The sequence below is a fragment of the Lissotriton vulgaris genome, chromosome 12 (genome assembly GCF_964263255.1).
Source record: "Lissotriton vulgaris chromosome 12, aLisVul1.2, whole genome shotgun sequence".
NCBI lineage: Eukaryota > Metazoa > Chordata > Amphibia > Caudata > Salamandridae > Lissotriton > Lissotriton vulgaris.
This window is the reverse complement of record NC_141700.1, coordinates 762257934-762282529: the sequence shown is the minus strand read 5'-3', so window position 1 is coordinate 762282529 and position 24596 is coordinate 762257934. Positions and strand designations below refer to the sequence as shown.

At 45.5% G+C, this 24596-nt stretch overlaps 1 protein-coding gene across 3 annotated transcripts in view; it reads right to left on the bottom strand.

Annotated features, from left to right (window-relative positions):
• The window catches only part of CHD3 (chromodomain helicase DNA binding protein 3), an 813321-nt gene that overhangs the window by 425282 nt on the left and 363443 nt on the right, over window positions 1-24596 (bottom strand). For all 3 annotated transcript variants that reach the window (XM_086946072.1, XM_086946074.1, XM_086946073.1), the window contains exons 17-18: window positions 20852-20973; window positions 5170-5343 (exon numbers count right to left, since the gene is read on the bottom strand). In XM_086946072.1, coding sequence (XP_086802198.1) covers window positions 5170-5343; window positions 20852-20973 — 296 coding nt within the window. The remainder of the gene's footprint in view (window positions 1-5169; window positions 5344-20851; window positions 20974-24596) is intronic.

Genomic DNA, 24596 nt, shown 5'->3' with positions numbered 1-24596 from the left:
TTAGATCATTAATAAGGCCCACTGGCACCCTTATCATTGACCTCTGTTCACAGTCCTCATACACTGACTACTAAAGATCATAGTGGTGTTCATAATATTCTCTTTCTTCCCAATGCTAAAGAAGAAACTGTGAGTGAAATGCTTCAGGCTGTGGTTCCTCCGAGTCCTGGCATTTGATATTCCTGAATTCTGGACTATAAGCTATTTAAAAAGGATCATCTGGGCCCGATTACTCTTCTCCTTCAGTGCCTAGAAGCTATTCTAGAAGCAGATGGTGAATATTGCTTAAAGAGGTATGCTCGAGTGTAATGGAGTTGATATACTCTATGATGATGGTATCATTGACGGGAGCGTTGTCAATGGTTTTTGTACCACCGATGGTTCAGTCGTTGATTAGTGAGTTACTGACGGGTCCACTATTGATGGGTCTGTAGTCTGTATTTCCATCACAGTGACTTGGACCCTGACTTTACTCCATGTGGGCTAGCATGCTGTTTACCCACATTCAACGGTAATCGCTAACAGGCTTAACGTTGACGTGGGACCACCTTTCATTTTTGGTGAGCAGAAATAAGGGTGGAGCCTTAGAGGTCGGAGAACCCCTTTTACTTCACTCTGTCTTAGGGAAAGACATAGTTCTGGATTTTTTAGGGCTTTCTTGCGTATTTTTTTCTTGTGTTCTCCTGAGGAAGATTCCATAAGCCTACATTTTGCTATAAAGGACTCAGGAGCACCAGGATCTCTTTTTTTCTAACCAGCCTCAGATTCACGCCCTGAAGAGGGGTGCTCAGATGCTTCATTTTGTAAAATCACTCCAAAAGTCTCTCCTCATGGGCACTGAGGGCCTTGGCAAAGACTGTTCTGCAGATTTTGCAGTCTTTGGCTTTGTGAACTAGATAAAGGCAGTAAATGCATCTCTTGTGATGCTCATCAGTGAAAATGTATTTTTCCACAGGAATCACAAGCTTTATAAAGGCTTTTCTTCATTGTTGCCTTTTTTAGGAGCAGTAGGGTAGGAGTACACCTAAAGTCAAACAAATGGTCAAAACATTCACTTAGCTGTAGCTGAAGCAAGAGCGAATCTATGACCCTCCCTTTCACACGACATGAAGTAGAAATCACAGAAGTGAAGACCTCTGGGAAGAGTGAAGCAGAGAGCACTCTCACCTCATTAACCAAAGGTTGGGTCCTTTAGAATGAGGAGAATGTGCTAACAAAGTGGGCATTACATACAGCCTTTTCAGCTGTCAGTGGATTAGAACCCTTTTTTAAGTGACCTAAGAACTCTCACTTTGACAACAGGGACTGATATAAGCATGTGTATCTATGAAAGATCCATTGCTGGAGAAGCTTAAAACCTCTGTCACATGTCATGTTGTTAACTGAAAAGATTAACAAAAGAGAAGATCTGGACAATAGCAGACCAATACTACAAAGAGAAATATTGTGGATTACACGGTTGATCTGCTTCGCCTAAGAGAACACATCCAAGGAACCACTCTCCACTGGATCTGCTACTTCTTAAAGGATAGAACACACATTTTCAGCCTACAATCTTACTCCCCGGAAGCCCGCAAACTCATCTGTGGAGTGCCTCAACATTCATCGTTCAGCTTCACCCTCTGCAAAGCATACATGATCCCTCCGGCCAAAGTCATCCAAGCACACAACTTCTACATCCTCTCCTACACTGACGCCATAAGTCATGCTCTCCATCTCGGAAAGACCCATGAATACACAGAACAAGTTAATCGCCTGCATGACTGAAGTCGTTAACTGGATGAAAGCCAACTGTCTCAAGCTCAACACAGACAAGACAAAAATAGTGATCCTTGGCAAGAACACCTCACCGTAGGACTCCAACTGGTGGGCGGCTGAACTTGCTCTCCACACCAGGAACATCAGAATAGTTATCGACAGCAAACTGGACATGGCTGCACAAGCAACACAGTCACTGCCTCCTGCTTCCACCCCAAGAAAATGCTGCAGAAGATTTTCAAATTGCTCCCAAGCAACACTACAAAAAAAACGGTCACTCATGCCCTAGTCACCAGAAAGTTGGAATACAGGAGAACCCTCTATGCCAGGATCACTAAGCAACTTGGTAGAAGACTATAAACCATCCAGAACTCAGCAGCCAGACTCATCCTCAACCTCACACACTAAACTCACAACACACCACACACCACACCTCAGGAAGCTCCACTGCCTCCCGATACACAAATGTGCTCATTTCAAACTCCTCACACACTCAAGGCACTACACAATTTAGGCCCCACATACCTGAACAATCACATCTACTTCCACCAGCCACAGCCACTTCCACTCCGCAGGACTTCTACTCGCACACATCCCATACATGCATAGAACCAGATCAGGAGAACAGGCGTTCTCTCACATCATTCCTAAAGTGTGGAATGGCCTCCCACTCCAACTCAGAGACTCTTCCTCTCTTCTTGAATTCCACAAGAAGCTAAAGACTTGGCTTTTTAATTAACCAACCTACCATAGGCTGGGCTAGGCACACAAAGCAGCTCATTAATAGGATACCCTCAAGAGTAGTACTGTGCTTTACAAATACACATAACACAAATTACATAACATAACATATCCATAACATATCCATTGCTCAGACTGCTTACTTTCAGAAAACTAAATTTTTCTTTTACTTTCAGCACTCCACTGGACTATTTTTGTTTTCTTGCTCTCTCCTCCCTGTACTAAGTTCCTCCTCACTTTCACCCAGCCCTTCCCATCCTTTTTTGGGTTTCTTACTGACCATACTGCACCCCTGCTCCTCGGTTTGGGCTATCTTTTTACCTCCCACTGCCTTTAAGTATGTTTTTTAAAGAGGGTATGGTAGTTGCACAGTACTGCAGTGCTGCTTGCAAACTTGTGAGTGCTTCACACATTTTTTTAATTTTCTTCATATTTTAATTTACTGATGTATTTCCGACGTCCGTCATGCTAGATTGGTAAATTAGAAAGGCTACGGTGTCACTGCGCATGCACATATGACACATGTGCATGCTTCGTTACAACAGTTTCAAATTTGGAAACGCTTTCTTTATTAGAAAACGTATTCCAAAATTGTCATTCATGTATGTGCATGCATCTTCACACATATGCGTGCATGCATTAGTAAAAAAACACAAAATGGCAAAGCAATAGGTCTGTACTTAAGAGCCAAGACTTACTGGCTTTGACAAAGCTTGTTAATGAATGTTTCCTTAATTCTCTACATTTTCATGAGGTTTAACCTTTTTTGGCTGAATTCTGTAAAATGCAAAAATGATCTAATTCCCTTTTAGCTGAAAATGAAGGCCCACCTCTACAAGTGTACGCAGTGAAAATATTTATTTTCCAAAAGCTTAGGTTTCAAAACGTTCCTGGAGTTTTTTCCAATGGGTTGACAGCTTGTATACATCAACCATTGCAGTCCCTCTCTAGAGAGATTACGGTCCATCCAGACCCTGTGCTACGGGGAGGACAGCTAGTGTGCCCACTGTGGCTACTAGTAAAGTTACCCTGTGCTGCGGAGAGGACTGCTAGTGTGCCCACCGGGCTACTAGTAAAGAGACCCTGTGCTACGGAGAGGACTGCTAGTGTGCCCACCGCGGCTACTAGTAAAGAGACCCTGTGCTGCGGAGAGGACTGCTAGTGTGCCCACCGCGGCTACTAGTAAAGTTACCCTGTGCTGCGGAGAGGACTGCTAGTGTGCCCACCACGGCTACTAGTAAAGATACCCTGAGCTACGGAGAGGACTGCTAGTGTGCCCACCGCGGCTACTAGTAAAGAGACCCTGTGCTACGGAGAGGACTGCTAGTGTGCCCACCGCGGCTACTAGTAAAGTTACCCTGTGCTGCGGAGAGGACTGCTAGTGTGCCCACCGCGGCTACTAGTAAAGAGACCCTGTGCTACGGAGAGGACTGCTAGTTTGCCCACCGTGGCTACTAGTAAAGTTACCCTGTGCTACGGAGAGGACTGCTAGTGTGCCCACCGCGGCTACTAGTAAAGAGACCCTGTGCTGCGGAGAGGACTGCTAGTGTGCCCACCACGGCTACTAGTAAAGAGACCCTGAGCTACGGGAGAGGACTGCTAGTGTGCCCACCGCGGCTACTAGTACAGAGACCCTGTGCTACGGAGAGGATTGCTAGTGTGCGCACCGCGGCTACTAGTAAAGTTACCCTGTGCTATGAAGAGGACTGCTAGTGTTGCCACAGCAGCTACTAGTAAAGAGACTCCGTGCTACGGAGAGGACTGCTATTGTGCCTACTGCGGCTACTAGTAAAGTTACCCTGTGCTACGGAGAGGACTGCAAGTGTGCCCACCGAGGCTACTAGTAAAGAGACCCAGTCCTACGGAGAGGACTGCTAGTGTGCTCACCGTGGCCACTAGTAAAGATACCCTGTGCTACAGAGAGGACTGCTAGTGTGCCCACCGCGGCTACTAGTAAAGAGAACCTGTGCTATGGAGAGGACTGCTAGTGTGCCCACCACAGCTACTAGTAAAGAGACCCATTCCTACGGAGAGGACTGCTAGTGTTCCCACCGCGGCTAGTAGTAAAGAGACCCTGTGCTACGGAGAGTACTGCTAGTGTGCCCACCACGGCTACTAGTAAAGAGACCCTGTGCTATGGAGAGGACTGCTAGTGTGCCCACTGCAGCTACTAGTAAAGAGACCCTGTGCTACGGAGAGGACTGCTAGTGTGTCTACCGCGGCTACTAGTAAAGTTACCCTGTGCTACGGAGAGGACTGCTAGTGTGCCCACGGCGGCTACTAGTAAAGAGACCCCTGTGCTACAGAGAGGACTGCAGTGTGCCCACTGCAGGAACTAGTAAAGATACCCTGTGCTACGGAGAGGACTGCTAGTGTGCCCACCGCGGCTACTAGTAAAGAGACCCTGTGATACGGAGAGGACTGCTAGTGTGCCCGCTGCAGCTACTAGTAAAGAGACCATGTGCTATGGAGAGGACTGCTAGTGTGCCCACTGCAGTTACTAGTAGAGATACCCTGTGCTACGGAGAGGACTGCTAGTGTGCCCACCGCGGCTACTAGTAAAGAGACCATGTGCTATAGAGAAGACTGCTAGGGTGCCCAATGCGGCTACTGGTAAAGAGAACCTGTGCTACGGAGAGGACTGCTACTGTGTAAAGAGCGTGACCTTACTTCTGCATGTTGCTGAGCTCCACCCGCACGATGAGTTCCGTCTTGGCTGGCATGTTCTTGAAGACGTCGGCTTTGAGGCGCCGTAACATGTGAGGCCCCAAAAGATCATGAAGCTTCTTAATCTGGTCCTCCTTAGAGATATCGGCAAACTCTTCCAGGAAACCCTCCAGGTTACTATGTGGAGGGAAAGTAGCATGTCAGAATGTGAGAATCATACAACAATTGTGTGGAGGTGAGATCTGCTTTACTCCTTTATCAGTGGCCCCCATTAGCAGACTTCTCCAGTTTAGATCATGAACAGCTCAGTGGCAGAAATGTGCGGAGACACAGAGATAAATGACTCGTATTATGGCATTAAAAAGAACAACAACAATTTTAAAGCACCAAAGTATTATATATGCAGACCAAAACAGCTCAGAATCAAGCATTCACACGGTTGTTTATAAGAGGTGATTTACATTAGCTGCAGATAGCAGCTACCACCCACATTTCAATCTGTAATGCTATAGGTGCTTCCTGTTCCCGCGTCAGGCAATGCGCTGTCTTAACGTCATTTGCTAGTAGTAAATGTGGGCTGGAGTTCGACTACAGGGAGAAATGCTACAGAGCGTCTGAGGAATCCAAGCCATGATGTGGGCACAGTCTCCCATTGCACCTGTTAATTGGATAACGGCATAACCCTATAGTCCTCTGCTGTTCTCAGTGTTGTGGCCACTATGGAAGCCTTGCTGCACATGCATGGGATGTGGTGAAGGAGTTGCCCCTTCTATTCATGCTATAGTCAGAGTGTGGTGTGGGATAAACAGCCACAGTGGTATATTGCACACAAAGTTTAAGGCTTCATGGAAGGAACGTGTAGTCTGCATTTCAGTAATGGCTCTGCTCAATAGCTGCAGAAAAGGTCATGGTGAAGACTGGTGAGATGAAGGCACAGAAGCAAAGAAGAAGAGAAAAGATAGAAGAAGAGAGAATCAGAATGATTTGAAAAACATGGGGAAAGGCTTAAGAGGTTAGAGGGGATAGTAAGCTGAAGTCCCACCAAAAAAGAAAAGGTAGGGGGGGGGGGGGGGCTAAATTGTGCAATGACCAGCAAGGAGTTTCTGAGACAAGGAAGGACAGCTTACGTCACATCGGCAAAAAATAGAAAGACAATTAGCAAAGGATTATATTTCCATAGATCAGGGATGAAAGGCTTCATAGCACAATGCAAATCTTCAGAGAGTACATTTTCTGTCTGTTGAATGCAAGCCCGTTTGCAGCTTATTTCACCTGTAAGCACACAGGAGTCGAGGTGGTTATAGAAATAAAGCTCAAAAGGCTCTAGACCACAGATTCCTAAACTGTTTAGAGCCGCAACCCGCGAGCCACCTAGCTTAAATGGACACGGGGCGGGCGAGTTTTTAATGTAACTAAAGTATTGTGTGGGAGCGCACTGTAATTTCCAGACAACACATTTTCCATTGAAATTGTCACTAAATGTGCACAAAAATACACTTTTACTGATATAACTATATTGCACACAAATGATAATGTGTGGAAATCGTGTTTCACTGAATAACTATCTGTGCATCACCATGGAAAGTGTCTTGATTTGTCCTGATCCTGTTAAAATGTCTGTTTTGATTGCACTTCATAATTACAAAAAAGTTTGGTTAATTTATGACTTCTTAACAGCTAAATGTGTACAGTTCATTAACAGGTATTTACATTGTGTTGCTTGCTACAAAATAAATAACACCCTATAGGCTTTCCTTTCACACTTCTATGTTCCCCAGCAAGACTGCCATATCATTCACTTTCGTTTTCTTTCTCTAATTGCAGAGTGAGAGGTGGTTGCAAACAGCAATCCCCATGTTAACCCCTTTGCTGGCAGACCTTTTCCCTGCCCTGTGCTAAGCCTTTTTTTGACTATTCGGGGTAGTTTGTGCTTAGGCTCCTCTAACTTTTTTATCCACATAAGGTATCCATGCCCAATTTGCGTCCTTTTTTCCCAACATCCTGGGGATTCTATAGGTCTGTATGAAGGAAGTACATGCAATCGGTTTGAGGATCGTTGATATGCAGTCTCTTCTTTGCTAGGGATGGCTCGGGTGTCCTCAGAGGGTCTCCTGTGTGTACGTTTCCTATCCCTGAACATGAATGAAACTAGAGAAGCTATGGAAACTCTGTGGTCCAACAGGTCTATTGCAGTTGTGATTATCACCCCGTTACTTTCTCTCTTGTCCTCATGGGAGGAGCCTGAGGCGACTCATGGAATGACCTCTCTCTCTTCCTGGATTTTTTATAATGAAGCAAAGCTCTCACTATCCTCTTCCTCACAAACGACGGCAGTTTTGTCTTTTAGTTTCTAAAGCCACATCTGAGGTCTTCCCTCATGATATTTGAAAGTTTTAGTAGAAAAGGTCTGTAGATCTTACAGTCTTTCAGGCATGAAGGCAGTAGATACTCTCTCTAATGGGGATCTTCTGAGTGCAGCCTTTTCTTACCACAGGTCCCACAAGGTCTAAAAAGTCCTTTCTTCACAACTTCTGACATACTGGAACACAGCTGAAGTAATCTGGAATAACCAAATCAGAATAACTGAGCAGAGCTCCGAGAGGCTTCCTCTCACACGACATGCAGGGAAAATCTGAGGGAAGCTGCCTCTGTTGACTGTGCTCTAAAGGTGCTGTTGTCTTATTGACTGTAGTTTGGTTCTTTTTAAATTAAAAGGATAAGCTATTATTTTCAATGCCTTTATGCCATTGGAAACTATATTGATTACCGCTACTGCTTTGGAATGTACAGCGGGACTCCCATCTCGATGACTGAGGATGATTCAAGCACGTGAATCTATGAAATATACTCCAATACTGGAGAATTAATCAATCCTAAATTGTCCCCCTTCGCATTGCAGAGCAAGACCACCACTTACGGAGGTAGAATTACTGTAGTCTGTGCAGGGTATGACCTCGGAAAAAAGCTCTGGGACCTGTTTTCCATTGGAGTTTAAAAAAAATAATGTTTCCTGCCTTGCGCGACTATTGCTCGTGATGTTTTGGAGAGGCTTTGCAAACTTGGTTGCCAGAGATGTATGCAGGGCTACTGTCACAGTCCTTCCCAAGCTGAAGAAGTCATTGATGGAATGTGCCTCATACAGGCTGATTTCCTTAATAAATGTTGAAATGAAAGTAACTCCAAAAGCACAAGACAACATATTAGAGCAGGAAGTGGGTTACTTGGGTAGACAGGGCATACACGTGCTCCTGCCCAAAAGGGGGACTAAGCACCACATTCTCAGGCTACAGGTGGCTTTAAAGCACTGGGAGGAGCTGGCGGAACCAACAGCCCTAGCATTGTACTAGATTTTGAAAAGGCCTTCGATTCATTTGAGTAATATTTTCTTCACCAGGTATTGGGAGGCATGAATTTGGGCTCATATTTCAAACATTGTCTCGTGTTGTACTGCTCCCCTTAGGCAAGAGTCCGGGTTAACAGAATTGAGTCCCACAAATTTCAGATAGAATGCTGTACCCAACTTATCTCATTTTTGCCCTAACGATGGAGGAGTTAACCAAATGGATAAGGAGAGAAGCATACATATAAGGGCATAGCTTGAAACAATGGTTTTGAAGACTATCTTACTATATGTGGACAACTTCATGTTTCATGGACATTACACTACCTACATTGATGCATATTTTAAAAATGTATGGGGAGACCTCAGGGTGAATTGGGAAAAATCTCAGGCAGTCCCACAGGTTGGGATACAGAAAGGGGGATTAGCAGTATACCACATATTCAGGTGCAGCAGGGTAGATTTCAGTACTTGTGAATACATAGTTCAACAGACCAACAAGAATGCTGGGACCTGAATATAATTCTGCTAACCTGTAAGATCACATGGCACCTGGGGTAAAGGGCCATCGGAGAAGGAGGTAGGCACTTTTCAAAATGATAGCCTTGCCCATGCTCTTATACAACTTGCAGAATTACCCATTTAGAATTCCCCAGAATTGTTTTTCAACATACAATCCTCCATGAATGCTTATTTGTGCGTGGAACCTCCGCCCCGGTTTGCACATAAGAAATGCATACAATCTACCAGCAGATTAGGTAGAGTGGACATCAAATGAAATAACTGGGCCTCACACCTCCTCGTCACCAATGACTGGCTTTTTTCAGGTTAGGAGTGATCCAGCATTTACACTGGAGATTGAGTCCTTGGGTGGGAACAGGCTGTGGTCATGTTCTATGACTCAGTGAGTCTGGCTTTGTTATCGTCAGTGATAGTGATAACTCTGGAGTGCTGGCACAGGGCACTTAGGTGGATAGGCTGGGAAAAGACGCTGGCAAAGGAGACACCATTGTGGCAGAGAACATGGATTTCAGAGGTAACACACGGGGGGGAGGGAAGGTTTGGCACCAGGGATAGGACAGAATAGGGATCACAAAGTTAGGGTGCATATGGTCAGTAAATCATATGCTATTGTAGGAGCAAATGACAGAAGAATTCAGAATGTGTAGATCACAGCTTTTCGTATATCTGCAATTAAGACATGCATTGGAAGGATACAAAGACAAACTATGTCTCATTCCAGATTGCAGTCCCCTGGAATCGAAACTCTCCATGGATATGATAACAGAGAAGGGGGTCTCTAAAACCTATAAATCCCTGGTGATCAATAGGCCTGACCATTTTCCAACCTACGGTCGAGATGAGAGCAGAATCAGAGAGAAATGGACAAATAAGACCGGGTAACATATAATCCAGTTTAAATATTTCCACAGGTTGGACTATATCCCCGAAAGACTTTGGAAAATGGGGAGGTGCACTGGTCTGGAATGCCTGAGGTGTGGCTTAGACACAGGCACACTCTTGTACATAGTATGGGAGTATCGAATAATTCAAAGATACTGGGCCCTGTTTTAGGCACTTTGGAAGCGGTAATTGGTTTCTCGTTGGACAGAGATCCCAAAATGCAGTTGTTGGGCATGTTTCTGGGATGGGATGGTCACGCAGGTCAAAAAATGTTCGTAGATATAGGATGCATGGTTGCTAAAAGGGTATTGCCCTTTATTAGCACTCTGCGACATCACCTACCTGTTCTGATTGCTTGAGGAAAATAGATTACATTGCACTTGCAGAAAAGACCAATTACAAGGCACAGAGGTCTCCACAACCGGGGTAGAATCTCCTCAATGAGAATTCTCATTGAGGGGATTACGATATCCGAGAGTGGAGACCTCTGGCATAATTGCGGAGGCCCTTTGTGAATAAGGTCCCCATGACTTAACCAGGTTGGATCCCACAGGGTCCTGAAAATCTTTACGTTCTTACCATAGAAATACAGCTTCTGAGAACTTTTAATATTACGGTTGATTAATGTACCTAGTGTGACACTTCAGTATAAGGTTGATAAGTTTGGGGGAGGTTTTTATGATGGAGTTATTTATCATTGACAATTATTCTTGTATCTGTACTGTAAATTCAATAAGTAGAACTTGAACATATTTTTTTTTTTTTAAACAGAAGTGTGAAAGTTCCCATGCTTTGAGGTCTTACTCATGAGGACCATAAAAAGAACTGGGTCTCTTCGGCAACTGCCAGTAAAGTGCAACATAGGTAGGGGAAATTATTGGAATCTTATAGAGAAGGGCGCTTTTCTCAGCTTTCAATGGGAGGCTGTCAAAGCTATATTTTTCCTTTCCTTTAATAAATTTCATATAGCTTTCTGGTACAAAACATGCTGCAAGGCAGGTTCGAAACTGCTCATTGAAGTGCATCAATGGATTTCCAGGAAAAAAACGTAGCCCCAATAAGATATTTAGGGTGTCATTCAACATAAGGACAGATAGAAGCCGACACACTGTGTGATATTTCAATATGCCCCAGAGTCCACGCACTCAGTGGGGCTACAACACCTCTTCACCCTGGGCCTTGCTCTGTCCTCGGGTATTTATGCACACCCATTTAGTAATTCCCAGCATGGTTGCATGAGACCTAAGCTCGACCTCAGTCCATGCTGAGGACTCCAGATCATTCCATACCAGAAATTCCACTGGGATTGAGGAGGAAACCACTACCAGTTTCAGGCCAGTAACCCCTTCCCATTCTAAGGACACCATCACCATGGGATGGACCTTAGTAACATTATCAGCGTTGGTGACTGGATACATCTGTCCAGTTAGGTACTGTCCTGGAGAAACCAGATTTTCTGTCACCATGCTGACACCTATATCTCACAGGGCTTCTACCCTAATCCCATTAATCAAGGGATGCTGTTCGCATTTTTCCATATTAGTAGTTTAAACAAGCAACGGCTAGATGTAGGTAAATAGTATTTACCGATTCGGTATTTACAAATCGGCAAATGCTATGTAGGTATTTTTACCGAATCAATTAACGAATCGGTAAAATTCGGTAATTACCGAATCGGTATTTACGGATTCGGTAATTGCCATTGATTCCTATGGGCCTTGAGGCCCATAGGAACCAATGGCAATTACTGAATCGGTAAATAGTGATTCGGTAAATTACCGAATTGACAAGGGGGACAGGGTGTCACTTTGACACCCTGTTGCACCCCTGATTCAGGCTTGTGTGCTATGTGGCACACATACAAGGTCTAACCTGTACACCTGTGCCATGTGGCACACATACATGCCCTTAGGGCATGTATGTGTGCCACATGGCACAGGTGTACATGCACAGATGTGCATGTACAGGAGGAATTCGTTATTTACAATCAAATAGTATTTGATGGTAAATAACGAATTCTTAAGGGCCTGTGGCACTGTTTTCAGTGCCACCTACATCTAGATTTACCGATTCGGTATTTTACAGAATCGGTAAATTTACCGAATCGGTAATTTTAAGGCCCCCTTCATCTCAGACACCAAATACCGGTGGCTAACGGCCAAAATTGGCCGTTACCGACCGGTGTTTGGTGACCTAAATCTGGCCCTAAGTTTGCAAGGTCTACCCCATCCTCTGAGACTAGTGCAGGTTCTGTGTGCACTCTGATTTGCTTAGGGCACACTAGGGATCCCACCTGGAAACTTGCTATGCCAGTGCTAACTGGAACAGTACTAGGGGGATTTCTCTGGGGACATGCAGAGTCTCCAGGTCGGTGTCCAGTCTGTTTACAGTTGTGAAACCCTGTCTTTTTGTTATCCCAATTATTACCTTGGTACCCAGTTTTTGGTTGTGAAGATATTTGGGGCCCACCCTCTTTAGCAGGTTGTTGGGGGCCATTAGAAGACGCTTTACTTTATCCTTAGGATGTTAGCCCTCTTTCCCCTGAGGAGGTTTAGTAGCCCTTATCTTTTGGTCACCCCACCAGTCGTAGTTTTGGTCACCCTAGTTTTGACCTAGTAGTCTGCCTTCTTTCCCAATTCTTGTGGAAAAGTTGGACCTCGATCTACCAAGTAGTGGTGCAATGTTTCAGAAAGAAAGCTACTCAACAGATGTTCTTTCATAATTAAATTATACAGACCATCATAGACTTGCACCTGGCTTCCTTTCAACCAACCACCTAGTGTCTTTACTGAAAAGTCTACCAAATCGACCCAGGACTGATTCAGGGTTTTTTGAGTCCCCCCTGAACTTAATCCTGTGCTCTTCAGTGCTGAGTCAAAATCTCTGAATCAGGGTACCCTTCATGTGGTCATAGCACTCAGACCTCTGCCTTGTTCAGTGTCAAGAGTCTATCCCTGCACTTACCAGAGAACAGTTCCCAAAGGAGAGAGGCCCAATACTTCTGGCTGACCTTCCTCATGCAACATCTCTCTCAAAAGCTGCAAATCCTTTTATGATGTCATCACTTTCTGCATATTTTGTGACAATCCTTTGGGGATATTATGGTCAAAGGTTTCCTCTCAGTCCCTAGGTATTATGTTCCTGGCACCATTTATGAGTGCTAAACCCAGGTCTGCTCTTTCTATGTCCAATATACTGTCCTGCAGGGCTATTCTGATGCCCAATCTCTCAAGAAGGATCTCTTCCACCGTGAAATCTTAAGTGTACCTTGAGCGACCTAAGGCATCCTCATTAGAGGCAGGGGCTCTTGGCAAATTAGGTCGGTTGTAGGGTTCAGTCGCTCCTTCAAGTAGGGATATGCCAGGGTCATCCTCCTCACTCGTTCCACCTTGGTTCTGAGGGTCGTCAACCTTCTCCGAAGGATTGGCCAGCTCATATTCTGCCAACAGCTTCTGAAGGGTTGCTGTGGTTGGTTGTGAGCCAGTTTTTATTTTGTACCCTTTGCAGAGGGTCCTTAACTGAGTGTATTTCAGCTGCACATAAAGGGTAAGGTCAAGCTCCTTAGCCACATCTCCTGGGGTACTCCTCATCACGCTAAAGTTGGGACCTATTACGAGCTAAAACGCAAAGTTGAAGATCCCACTGCTGCCTTGAATGTAGGAGGGTGGCTCTCTATATAGTGTACTAAAAAGAAGCACACTGTGCAGAGGATCCAGTGGGTTCCAAATTGGCTTACCGAGTCTAAAGTAGAGAATAATAACACTCTCTTTTGTGGTAGTGTTGATGAGCAGTTAGGCTTATCAGCAGATGGTGGTTCAAAGATTTGTTGTACTCACAGAGGCAATAAAAGAGATACACACTCAAAGAATAAACCCAAGACCAAATTAGAAAAATAACACTTCTTTTCATATATGTTTCAAAAACAAGAACTGTTCAAAGGTAAGTAGTGTTTTTAATAGCAATTAGTACAGGTAAGTAAAGGTTCTAAAGTTCTGCGCCTTTACGCACAATGCAATTCTACGGAAGGAAAAGTCAGAGTTGCATAAAGGTAGGTACAGTCGGTTTCAGGGGTTCCCCTTCAGGGTTCGGAGTTGTAGTGGATAAGGTCCAAAGTTCTACCAGCTGTTCTTCATGAACTGCCTTGGTTCTACCAGGACCAGGGTGCTGGTAAAGTTGGTAGCTGGCACGCTACAGAGAAGGGGGGCCACCCAAAAAAAGTTTGCACAAGGGGACTTGATGACAAGTCTGAGAGCTCCCAAATGGGGCTTTGGGTTCTGAGGGGTATTGGAGCAAGGGGGCACTGCTGGATCGTCAGGAACTGGGCCGGGCAGCTCGAGTGCAGAGTCGTGAGGTCGGCTGGGCCGGGTGCACAAAGATGCTCCTCGCAGTCCGAGACAAACAGCTGGCAGGGGCAAAATCAAGGCAGCTGGGCCACTCACGAAGTGAGTATTAGTGATGCTGACATCTCTCAAAGGCTGTTTGGTCCTGGTGCTCTGGAAATCCGGACTGGGCTTTCACTGTTGGTGTTTGGTGCAGGGCATCCGGTACCCCAGGGGTTGGTGCTGCATGGCTCCGGTTGGTCCTGGTGTCTTCACACCCATTGAGGAGACAGATATGACCTTCCAGAGGATAAGTACCTTCTCCTGGTCGCACCGAATGTCCACAGTTCTACTGCAGTTCTCACCAGGCAGTGACTATTCTTCGTCCTTTTTCTCCTGATCCATCAAATCTGAGTTCTTGGGTTCAGGGGTGCCTTCTAACTACTCAATTAAGGGGTGTTTGAGGGGAGTGACAAATATTAGCAAATGGCTTCCTATCATTAAGGTGTCAAAACCCTCTATATGACCACTTCCGGTGAGAAGTGGGCATAGTCCTGGAATGGAATGGAATGGAAAGACCATTTATATAGCGCAGTAGCTACCCTCAGGCGTCCTAGCGCTCCAAACGTCACACTTGGTTCGCAGCAGTCATGAGCTGATCAGGTTTGTTAAAAATCCAGGTTTTCAGAAGTTTGCGAAAGGCAAGCAGTTTGGGTTCTGATCTAAGTTGAGGGGGAGGGAGTTCCAGAGCCCGGCCGCGTTGTAAGAGAAGGAGCGGCCTCCACATCTGGCTCTCTTTACCCTAGGTATTAGGGCCAGGAAGGCCGAGCTCGATCTAAGCTGTCTGGTTGGGTGGTAGGCAGTCATCAGAGGTTGATTGATGGTGGCACCCATCCCCCAGAAGGATCTGTGCGCAATGCACATTGCTTTGAACTGGATCTTTTCCCTGATTGGGAGTCAGTGCAGATCCCTGAGTCTGGGTTTGACAGGGAGACGGCGGGGAATTTGGAGGAGGGTTCTTGCTGCACAGTTTTGAATGATTTGTAATTTGTTTAGGGTGGTGTGGGGTGCACCTAGATACAGGGTGTTTCCAAAATCCAAGCGGGACTGGATTAGGCCCCGGACCATAGTCCGTCTTGCGTGGAAGGGTAAAAAGCGGAGAATTTTGCGCAAGAGTCTTAACAGGCCAAAACAGGTGGCGAAAAGCTTGGCCACCTGACAGTTGAAGTTGAGGGGCCTGTCGAGCCAGATTCCTAGGCTTTTGATTTTATCCTTCGGTGCGGGGGCAGCTCCTAGGCATGGGGGCCAAAGTGAATCGATGGTGTTATTCATGGGAGTGCCCAGGACCATCAGCTCTGTTTTGTCCCCGTTCAGCTGAGGCAGGAGGAAGCCATCCACCTGTGGACTGCTTCCAGGCATTTCTTAAGGTCGTTGGGCGCGTTTTGTGGGGGTTTGAGAGCCACCACTAGCTGGGTATCGTCCGCGTAGGTGATGATTTTTACGCCGAAATTGCGGACGATCTCATCTAGGGGGCTCATGTATATATTAAATAACGTAGGGCTCAAGGAAGAGCCTGTGGTACGCCGCACCCAAGGAGCTTGATAGAAGATGTATTATTACTCTCAAAGACCTGGAAAGAGCGGTTGGATAGGAAGGATCTAAGTCAGGTTAGTGCCAGGCCCGAGATTCCCCTGCTGTTGAGTCTGTGCAATAAGATGTTGTGGTTCACTGTGTCGAAAGCGGCACTTAAATCGAGGAGGATAATGGCGGCGGAACCTCCCTTGTCCAAGATCTTCCTGGCCTCTTCTGTTATGGCAACCAGGGCAGTCTCGGTCCCATGAAGGGGGCGGAAACTGGTCTGGGTCTGAATCTAGAATGCTAATTCCGTCCAAAACAAGATGGCAGTGTGAGACGTTGGCCTGATATATGATGCTCACTAGTTCTAGTGATCACCTTGTATCAGTCCAAACAACCCTTATGGTGATTGGTTGTAAGTCAACCTTATAGACCAGCTATCCTAATGGTAGCATGGACAAAGCAGTCTTAGGCTAAACTCTTTTGACATGTGAAGCCAGCTATTTTACCACATATAACCCCTTGAATACCAGATGAAAGGACACCACACAGGTTGTTATGAAAATAAACAAGATATTTATTACTAACAAAACACCTCTGAACTCTTTATGAGGTCAGTGGGCTAAGCACATGACAAGACTCTTAAGAAAAATACGATAAGTTGCACAATTTATAAATGGTGCTCTAGGGGCACGGCAAACCATATACTAAGTAAATGGTATAAGGAAATCGATAGAGGAAATGAAAATGTCCAGAGGCTGTAGGATCGCTGGGACTACACTACCCTAACCTTAGGTAAGGGGCAGGAGGCCCACGGGAAGCGTGTGCAGAGTGTGAACTCACACGCGAGATGCGGAACAAAGTCAAGGGACACTACAAATTACGAAAAGGTAAGTAAAAGACAGTTCCGACTAGTTACGACTAAAACGACAGGATACCGGGACACTAGGAGAGTCAATCTACACTTGAGCACCGATATGCTCTCGTTACCTCACCCACAGGCTGCGGGTGCATAGGTGTGAAAGTGTGTCGGGTTTCCGCGCTGAAGTCTATGGAGCCTTGAAGAAAGATGCTGCAGGCGACCAGGAGGAAGACGTCCGGAGCGATCCAAGGGTGGATCGAGGAAGATGAAGACCTGAAAGCAGAGGGGACAGTGTTCAAAGTCACTAGCCAGTGACCGGAGTGGAACCAGGAAGGAACCAGATGCTGTTGTCGCGATCAGGTGAAGAGTGGACGCTTGTCTCTGTAACCACGTGGACCAGGAGGTGTCTTCGACGACCAGGATGGAGGCACGAGTTGTCCCACGCAGGCTCTCGCTGTCGGGGGTGTCGGATCTGGATTCGGAGTCAACAGGCCTTGGCAAAGGCAACTCACGCGGTTATGGAAGATGGTGTCTGGTGCGGACCAGGAGGGTCCAGGGTGCGTCTCCTTTGCAGGGAAGGAAGGGCCAGTCTGGAGCAACCAGACCAGTGGTGTAGATTTCGTGAATCGACGCCTAGGAGGTCACTAGCCAGCCGGCAAGTGACCAGACAACGCGTCGAGCAGCAATCAAGCAAAAGGGCCTCACGCAGATCTCGTGGATGCTGGAGGGCTGATCTTCTGTGCAGGAGCTGCTCGGGGCTGGGGCTTCTCAATCCCCAAAGCACTTTCTCGAGGATGCCTCTGAAGTCGTGCTGGAAGCGAAGTGCAGTTTCTTCAAGATGGCCGGTCCCACGTGTCTCGTCGCACCCACGGATCTCAGCTCTGCTGCAGATGTAGGTAGAGGTCGGAGAGGTCTGGAAGTCCAGATCTCGTCGGACTCTGAAGTCTGGTTCCACCAGGAAGGACGACAAAGTGAACCGCTAGGACGCTTGATGGTGCCTGCTTGTGCAGGGTTGTCACTCCTTGGCCACAAGGGAGATTTCTTCAGTCTTTTGTGGAGCAGAACGTCGAAGTCCAGAGTTTCTTCTTTGTAGTTTCGAATCAGGATTAATCAAATTTGGAATGGGACCAGCTCCTACCTTTATTCTCCTAAAGGGGGCTGTACTGTGACTAGGTCCCTCCCATGGGTGGGACCAGGAAGGGGGTGGTTACACCCCCTATTTGTCTGTTTCGCGCCAGAGCAGGGGCTGGAGTGCCCCAGCAACTGGTTTGAACCGGGGTATGCACAGGGACACCTTCTGTGCCCCAGGCATGTCTCATTCCTTTCAGCCTGGCCAACCTCAATACACAAAATCCTGTCTGGGGTGGTGCTAGCACCTCCCAAGGCAGGAAACCCTTTGTCCAGGCCTCCCTCGCTGTAAGGACTTCCAGCAGCAGGAGGTCAGACTCGTGTCTGTGGTGGCAGCATCAGAGGCTCTGTTTAACTTTAACCGGGGTTCGCAGTTACATACATGTCGTGTCCCTCTAAAAGGGTGGAATGCTACCCCCGTCGCCAGAACTGGCGAGGGGGTAATATTCCAATTCATATGACACCTTACTCAACATGTTTTGATAATGCTATGCCAAAGTTAGCAATAACCGCGAGGATTATAATGCACTTAAGAGTATATGGTATATCGTTATCATGGAAACAGTTAAAGGACTTGGTTCCGAAAGCTGCACACAGGCTCAGCTCATGCTAGAGCACCGTCTCACATAATTCCAAGCACTCTGCCTTCAGGATTGATAAGGCCTTCCATAGGAGTGACTTATAGGAATATATGTGTCCATTTTGGGGTTAGATATAGGTATGCTATATCTACAGCAAAGGGTGATTACACCAACTTGCCCCAGCTGTGTTACCAGCCAGTTGTGTCTGTTTAGATGGCCCGCCAGGGGTGGCATAATACATGCTTCAGCCCCTGGTAGGCCTTGGGTGCACTTATGCCCTGTGTACCTATGGTACACTGTACAAGGACTTATAAGAGTGACCCAATACCAATTGGTAAATGCACCTAAAGTACATATCTGTCAATTTAGAGAGAGAACAGCTAGGCTGTGGGTCTGATTAGAAGGCCCACAGCCAGGGAAAGTCGTAAACCAGTGAAGCAAAAAGCAAAAATCTGGGGTGACCATAGGATTGCAGACCCTACTCTCCTACAGGCAGAATCTGAAAAGTGGGGTCCACATCAGCTGGCGCGCTCTAGGGGGGGTGCTAGCTGAATGTGGGCACACCTCCTAATCTTACTAATTTTCCCGCCTGTCTTGTAGACAAAAGTGGGAGCAGGACAGAGGGTGAGCATCTCCCCTATGTGGAGAGGCCTGGGTCGCATACCAAAGCTTCCCACCCTGGAATGCACATCCTGCGTGGAGGAGGTGAAAACACCTCCCCCAGAGCAGGCTTTGTTCCTGGCCTCTGAGAGTGAAGGCTCTCACCTCAGGAGGTCAGAAACATGTGTATGGTGGCTGGCTGGTCAAGACCAGTCAGTCAACACACTACTAGTCGGTAGGTTTTCAGGGGACATCTCTAAGGTGCCCTTCTGGGTGCATTGCTTAATAAATCCGCCACTGGTATCAGTGTGGGTTTATCAAGATGAGGTGTTTGGTACCAAACACCTTGGGGTACAGTGAAGCCAATATGTAGCTGGGGATCTCATAATCTAGACTTTCGATTCCATGTACTTGTCATGGCTTCCCTGAGCACTTGTAATATCTAAGCTCTGCTTAAATACCACTGGGACACATCCACTAATGCAAATATGCCCACATGAGTGCACTCTGCCTTTGGGATGGAAGGCCTGTTATAGGGGTGACTTTTTTCTGCATCAAGACAAGCAGGTTGCAATAGCAGTTTGCATGAGCTTGGTGAGAGGCTCCTTAGGGTGGCACAATTCGTGCGACAGCCCTTAGGGACCATCTTCAGTTCCACGGTCCTAGGTTCCAGTTACTAGGGACTTACAGGGATCCTAAAGGGGTGCCAACTGTGGGACAATGGTACAGTTTAAAGAAAGAACACTTGTACTGGGGAACTGGTTAGCAGGAACCCAGTACACCTTGTCAAATTTGCGCCAGATACCAGGTAAATATGTGAAAAGGGGCACTTTCCCACTTAATTCAAAACTGCATTATCAAATGTCAATACTTTTGCCACTCTAAACCATCATTAACTTAAATAAAGGATTTCTCTACTTTCCCACTGATATATAATTTCATGTCTATGTACAATCATTACACATACATAAACCGATAAAACAGTTTGGACCCCTGCTACCCATTAGCATTTCATCACTGGTATCAAAGTTACATGTACGGAATACAATATCCATTTTTTCAGCCATATATCTTCCCATAATAAGGGAGAATATCATAACAGGTAGAAGACAAAGATGCAAGTGCCCCTTGCTCTTGAAAACACCAAGTACATTAGTACAGATATTTAAACAATCTGTTTGTAGGTAGATACAGATGATATATTATAGTACAATCAGTTTATACAACTCTCTCCCTGCCTCTAACTGGTAAAAAATTGTTTAGGATTGTTTAATACCGAAATAAAAACTTCAGACAGGTTTCTTTCAAAATAAATCAGACATGCCACATTGCAGAAGGAGAAGCATATGTAACAGCACACGCAATCAATCATGGGGCCACACTCCAGATTAAAATCGCGCCTCCCAATCCTGCAGGGTGGGGTACTGAAGAGGTTTTAAGACTGATCCAATCTAGTTTACCAAAAAAAAACTCCAAAGGCCCTGGATGAAATGTAATTCTGCTTGATAAACCTTAAGTGGGTGCACTTTCAAGGTGCTTATAAGAGGCAAAAGGATTGAGATTAATAGCGGAAGGAGGGTAGCAGGGAGGATCACTACATGTGTTGTTTCAAGGAATTTATTCTAAGCAGGATGATGCTCTCATTCAACGTTCATAGATTCACCCTGGGAAGTCAACAATCAGTTTTGTCTGTGTCAGGTGGAAAAAAAGAAAATAACTTAAGGGGTATATTTGGTAGGAAGCAGATTGCCTGCTGAGCTGAGTAGGACTACTGTCGTATAAGCATAAATTGAAACTTTTAAAGGCATTAATAGTAAAAATTAGACACTAACAAACCAAATGTAAACTATTACCCAAAGAGTGGAGTAAGACATACTTGAAGCGTTCTGGGGTAAGAAAATTCAGGAGGTGGAACAGTTCTTCTAGGTTGTTCTGCAGCGGTGTCCCAGTAAGGAGTAATTTGTGGTCGATTTTGTACCCGTTAAGTATTCTGAAAAACTGAAATAAGCAGCCATATCTCATTAAGACCATAATATCAATAGCAAACAATACCCAGTATGCAAAGAGCAGCTCACTTTCTAGGACAATAGTTTGGCAACATGGACATCTACGAAAGCTTCACATACTTATTAGAACCCACATCATCCATTGCAGGGATGTAAAGCATCTCAGAACACTCTAAAAATCATTTTAATTACTTTGGTGTAGTTAGAAAAATATTTTTTATAGCGTATTGAAGAAATCAGGGCTGAGGTCAAAGGAGTTGAGGGTTCCAAGTTTGCTAAGAATTCTAAAGAATCACTCCCAGTACTGTTTCGTGAACATTCAATATGTGGGACTGAAGGAGCTGCAGCGTAATACAATGTTATTTTAAATATTCACATAGCTAGGATGTAATGTCTTTCTACAGCATTGAGATAATACATAACAAACTATTGTACAATAATGTAAGCCTCTTTCTCCATCAACTGCAGACTTATCATAGGACTTTATGTGGGGTTGTGGGAGTGCAACAATCAGCTGACAGGACTGCCAATACTTTAATGCTCAGCAAGCGTTGCCATAGCCTGTGCAATCTGTGAGATGGGGAAGAAAGGCAGACTTGGTATTGGCACTTGATGTATGGTGGAGGTGACTAAAGATGGTTCAGTTACAGCAATTTATTCTACGTAGATCTCGATAAAAAAATAACCACCAGCATAGTGACGTAAATAATTAATTTACTATCTTAATTTCTATGCAGGTAAGTACTTAATAACTCAGATCGGAAGAAAAAAGACAGAGTCCGTGGTGTTAGAGTTCTTAGGGGTTTTATTCCTTGAAAAGGAATGGTCAAGACCAGGATATCATGTTCTGACCACCACAGGGGTGTCAGAAGGGATAGAGCAACATTTTATTGACAATACATAGCTTATATACTTGATTTACACCATAAGAAGTAATGCAGTAGGCGTAACAGCTGAGAGAAGACAAGATAACAGTATCCACGTGTTACAAGTACGTAATCAAGAGGCGTGGACTAGGCGTGAACTGGAGGTGTGTGCTAGAAACGTCACAGATAGGTGACACAGGTGGGTGGCACTAAACAGAAATGTGGCAATGTCAGCAGAAATTGGAAACTTGGATGCGCGCGCAGCTGCATGACGTGTGCATGACGTGTAGCTGGAGGGTGCAGGGGACTTGACATTCAAACTGACGGAAAGAGACAGAAGTCTGGCATGTCAGATCAACTTGTACTTTTATCATATCTGATATCTGATGTTGTAGGAACTAAGCTATCTGGGCGGAAAGGTCTCTGGAGCAGAAGTTATTTCTATACTGACTGAGAGTACGTGTATAAGCGCCTAGATGTCTGCAGGAGAAGCGTGGTGGCATGGGCCTTCCATGGGAGCATGGTAACAGAGGCTATGAATTACTTGAATTACTTGCACAGAGACAGGCCGGCCCTTCGGCTCTGCAGCTGGGAGGATGTTTACTTAAACTAGTAGGCAGGAATGCATTTTCGAGGAGCAGATCAGATAATTCGAAGGTTGAAGTCAGTCTTGGCAGAAAGCAGGCTGAGCTGAGCGCGAGGGGCCGCGCTGGAAGTAAGTCAGAGTTCACGGGTACAGAGGCAGCCTGGGCTGAGGCCCTCGGAGTCAGAAGCCAGAAAAGAGGCTCGGTGGCAGAAATTCAGGGCCTACTCAGCTAGAGCTGAAAAACGTAGAAGTACACCACAAAAAGACGTTGGCATGGCATACTTAGGAACGGACTATTCAACCCATTCAGGGTGGGTCTGAAAGAGGACATGTTAACGTTGGACGCAAATGTGTTTGCGTCTTCATAGCTGACACAGGAGGGAAGTTACATGTACTTTAAGCTGATACATGGAGTCGGTGGGGTACACGATAGGGAACATAACATGACCAAAATTTATATTTCCTCATTCCCTCCTTGTTCCCTACGGACCCTTCATGAAATCTCGATCCTCATGAATCGATCAGTTTGTTCTTGCAGCATCATTTGCTCATCTTTCTTTCTTTGGCGGTTTGAGAGAAAACTGGAATGTTCAATGCAGGATGTGGCACACAGTCCACAAATCGCTGGCCCACACTGTAGGCACAGGCAGCAACTGAATACTATGACTAGGCCAATGCCTAGGAAGGATAGGATCTTCCATCCCCAAGCAGTTAACGTTGTCCAGAACCAACCGGACCAAGTCCAGGTGCCTGGATTCTGATGTATCAGATTTGCAATTTTATGAAGACGGGTGATAGCTTTGTATACAGATGGCGCGTTTTCTGGGATGAAAACACAGCAACTTGACCCGATGACCTTACAAGCTCCACCTCGATCTGCCAAGATGACGTCAATCACAAGACGATTTTGAAGGACAACAATCCGCATAGCAGACTGTTCCTCTGTTATGTTACCTAAGGCGGAAGCGGTTTCATGTACTACTGCTTCAAGTGTTCTAGTTAATCTACGTATTGTTTTACTATTTTGGACGGGGCCTACAAAGAAAAAGAATCCTTTATTAAAATCTGTGTATTGCTCCCATGCCGTTTCAGTATAATCGACAAGCGGGAGGTCTCTTCGGAATCTATTGTTTACTAGATTTGGATTACGATGATAATCAGGGGGAGCTAAGAAAACAGGGGGCAGAAGGAAAGCAAGGTAACAGGTACCATCCCAATCTGGAGGTAGACTTATGTATGCGGTATGGCCACAAACAAAATATGTATGTCGTCTAGCTCGGAATGAGGACTTACCCTCATCAGTGAATTCGACTACAGTAGTGCATTTACTATGACCTAAGTGGACTGAACCCTTCTTTCTAACACAGAGACGACCGGTGACTGGTAATACTGACATGGCAGGAAGGGCGGGTGCAGCTTCGGATTCAATAACAAGAATCATAAGGTTTTCTGTGTAGTTGCCTAACCCATATACTTCATTTTCTAGATCAGTTCCTACGGAAACAGATTGACCTTCACTATTAGGGTAACAGGCGTAGAATAGGACTGAATTCAGGTTTCCCCAAATCCATTTCCCCTCGGGGGTAACGGCAATCTCGGGACCTAAAGATTTAAGTAGGTTATTAAGTATTTTAAACCATGCACCACAGGAGCCATTGTGCGAGAATGGATACGGAAAAAGAGGCAGAGCTCCCTGGTATTTCTGATGGGGAGGGAGTCGGCCACATACCCAGCAATTGGTAGCATTGCTGGTCTGATGAGAGTGATGTAACATACTAATGAATGTATTGTTGCGCAGCGCAAGTCTGTAAGAAAGCTCATGTGGAGGCAATTCGCTAAAAGAATGTTCAGCAGATACATTGTAAGCAGATTGTTCACGCTTAAAAATAGGCCAGTAGATAGGTAGCAGAATACTAGCAACAATAGTTAAAATACTCAGAATAAACATGATTAATAGTGTCACTATACAGTGACTACGAAGTGATTTACAATATGCACGTTTTTTGAATCGTCTCTCTCTCTCTCTATCTCGATCTAGGGGATACATGTCAGAAACTATTTAACCGATTCACCTAGGGGAGGACTTAAACAATTAAACTGTCTGACTTGCTAGATCGGAGTTTCGACCTGTACTCCTCTTGGGGAGTTTTTTCTCGTTCGGTA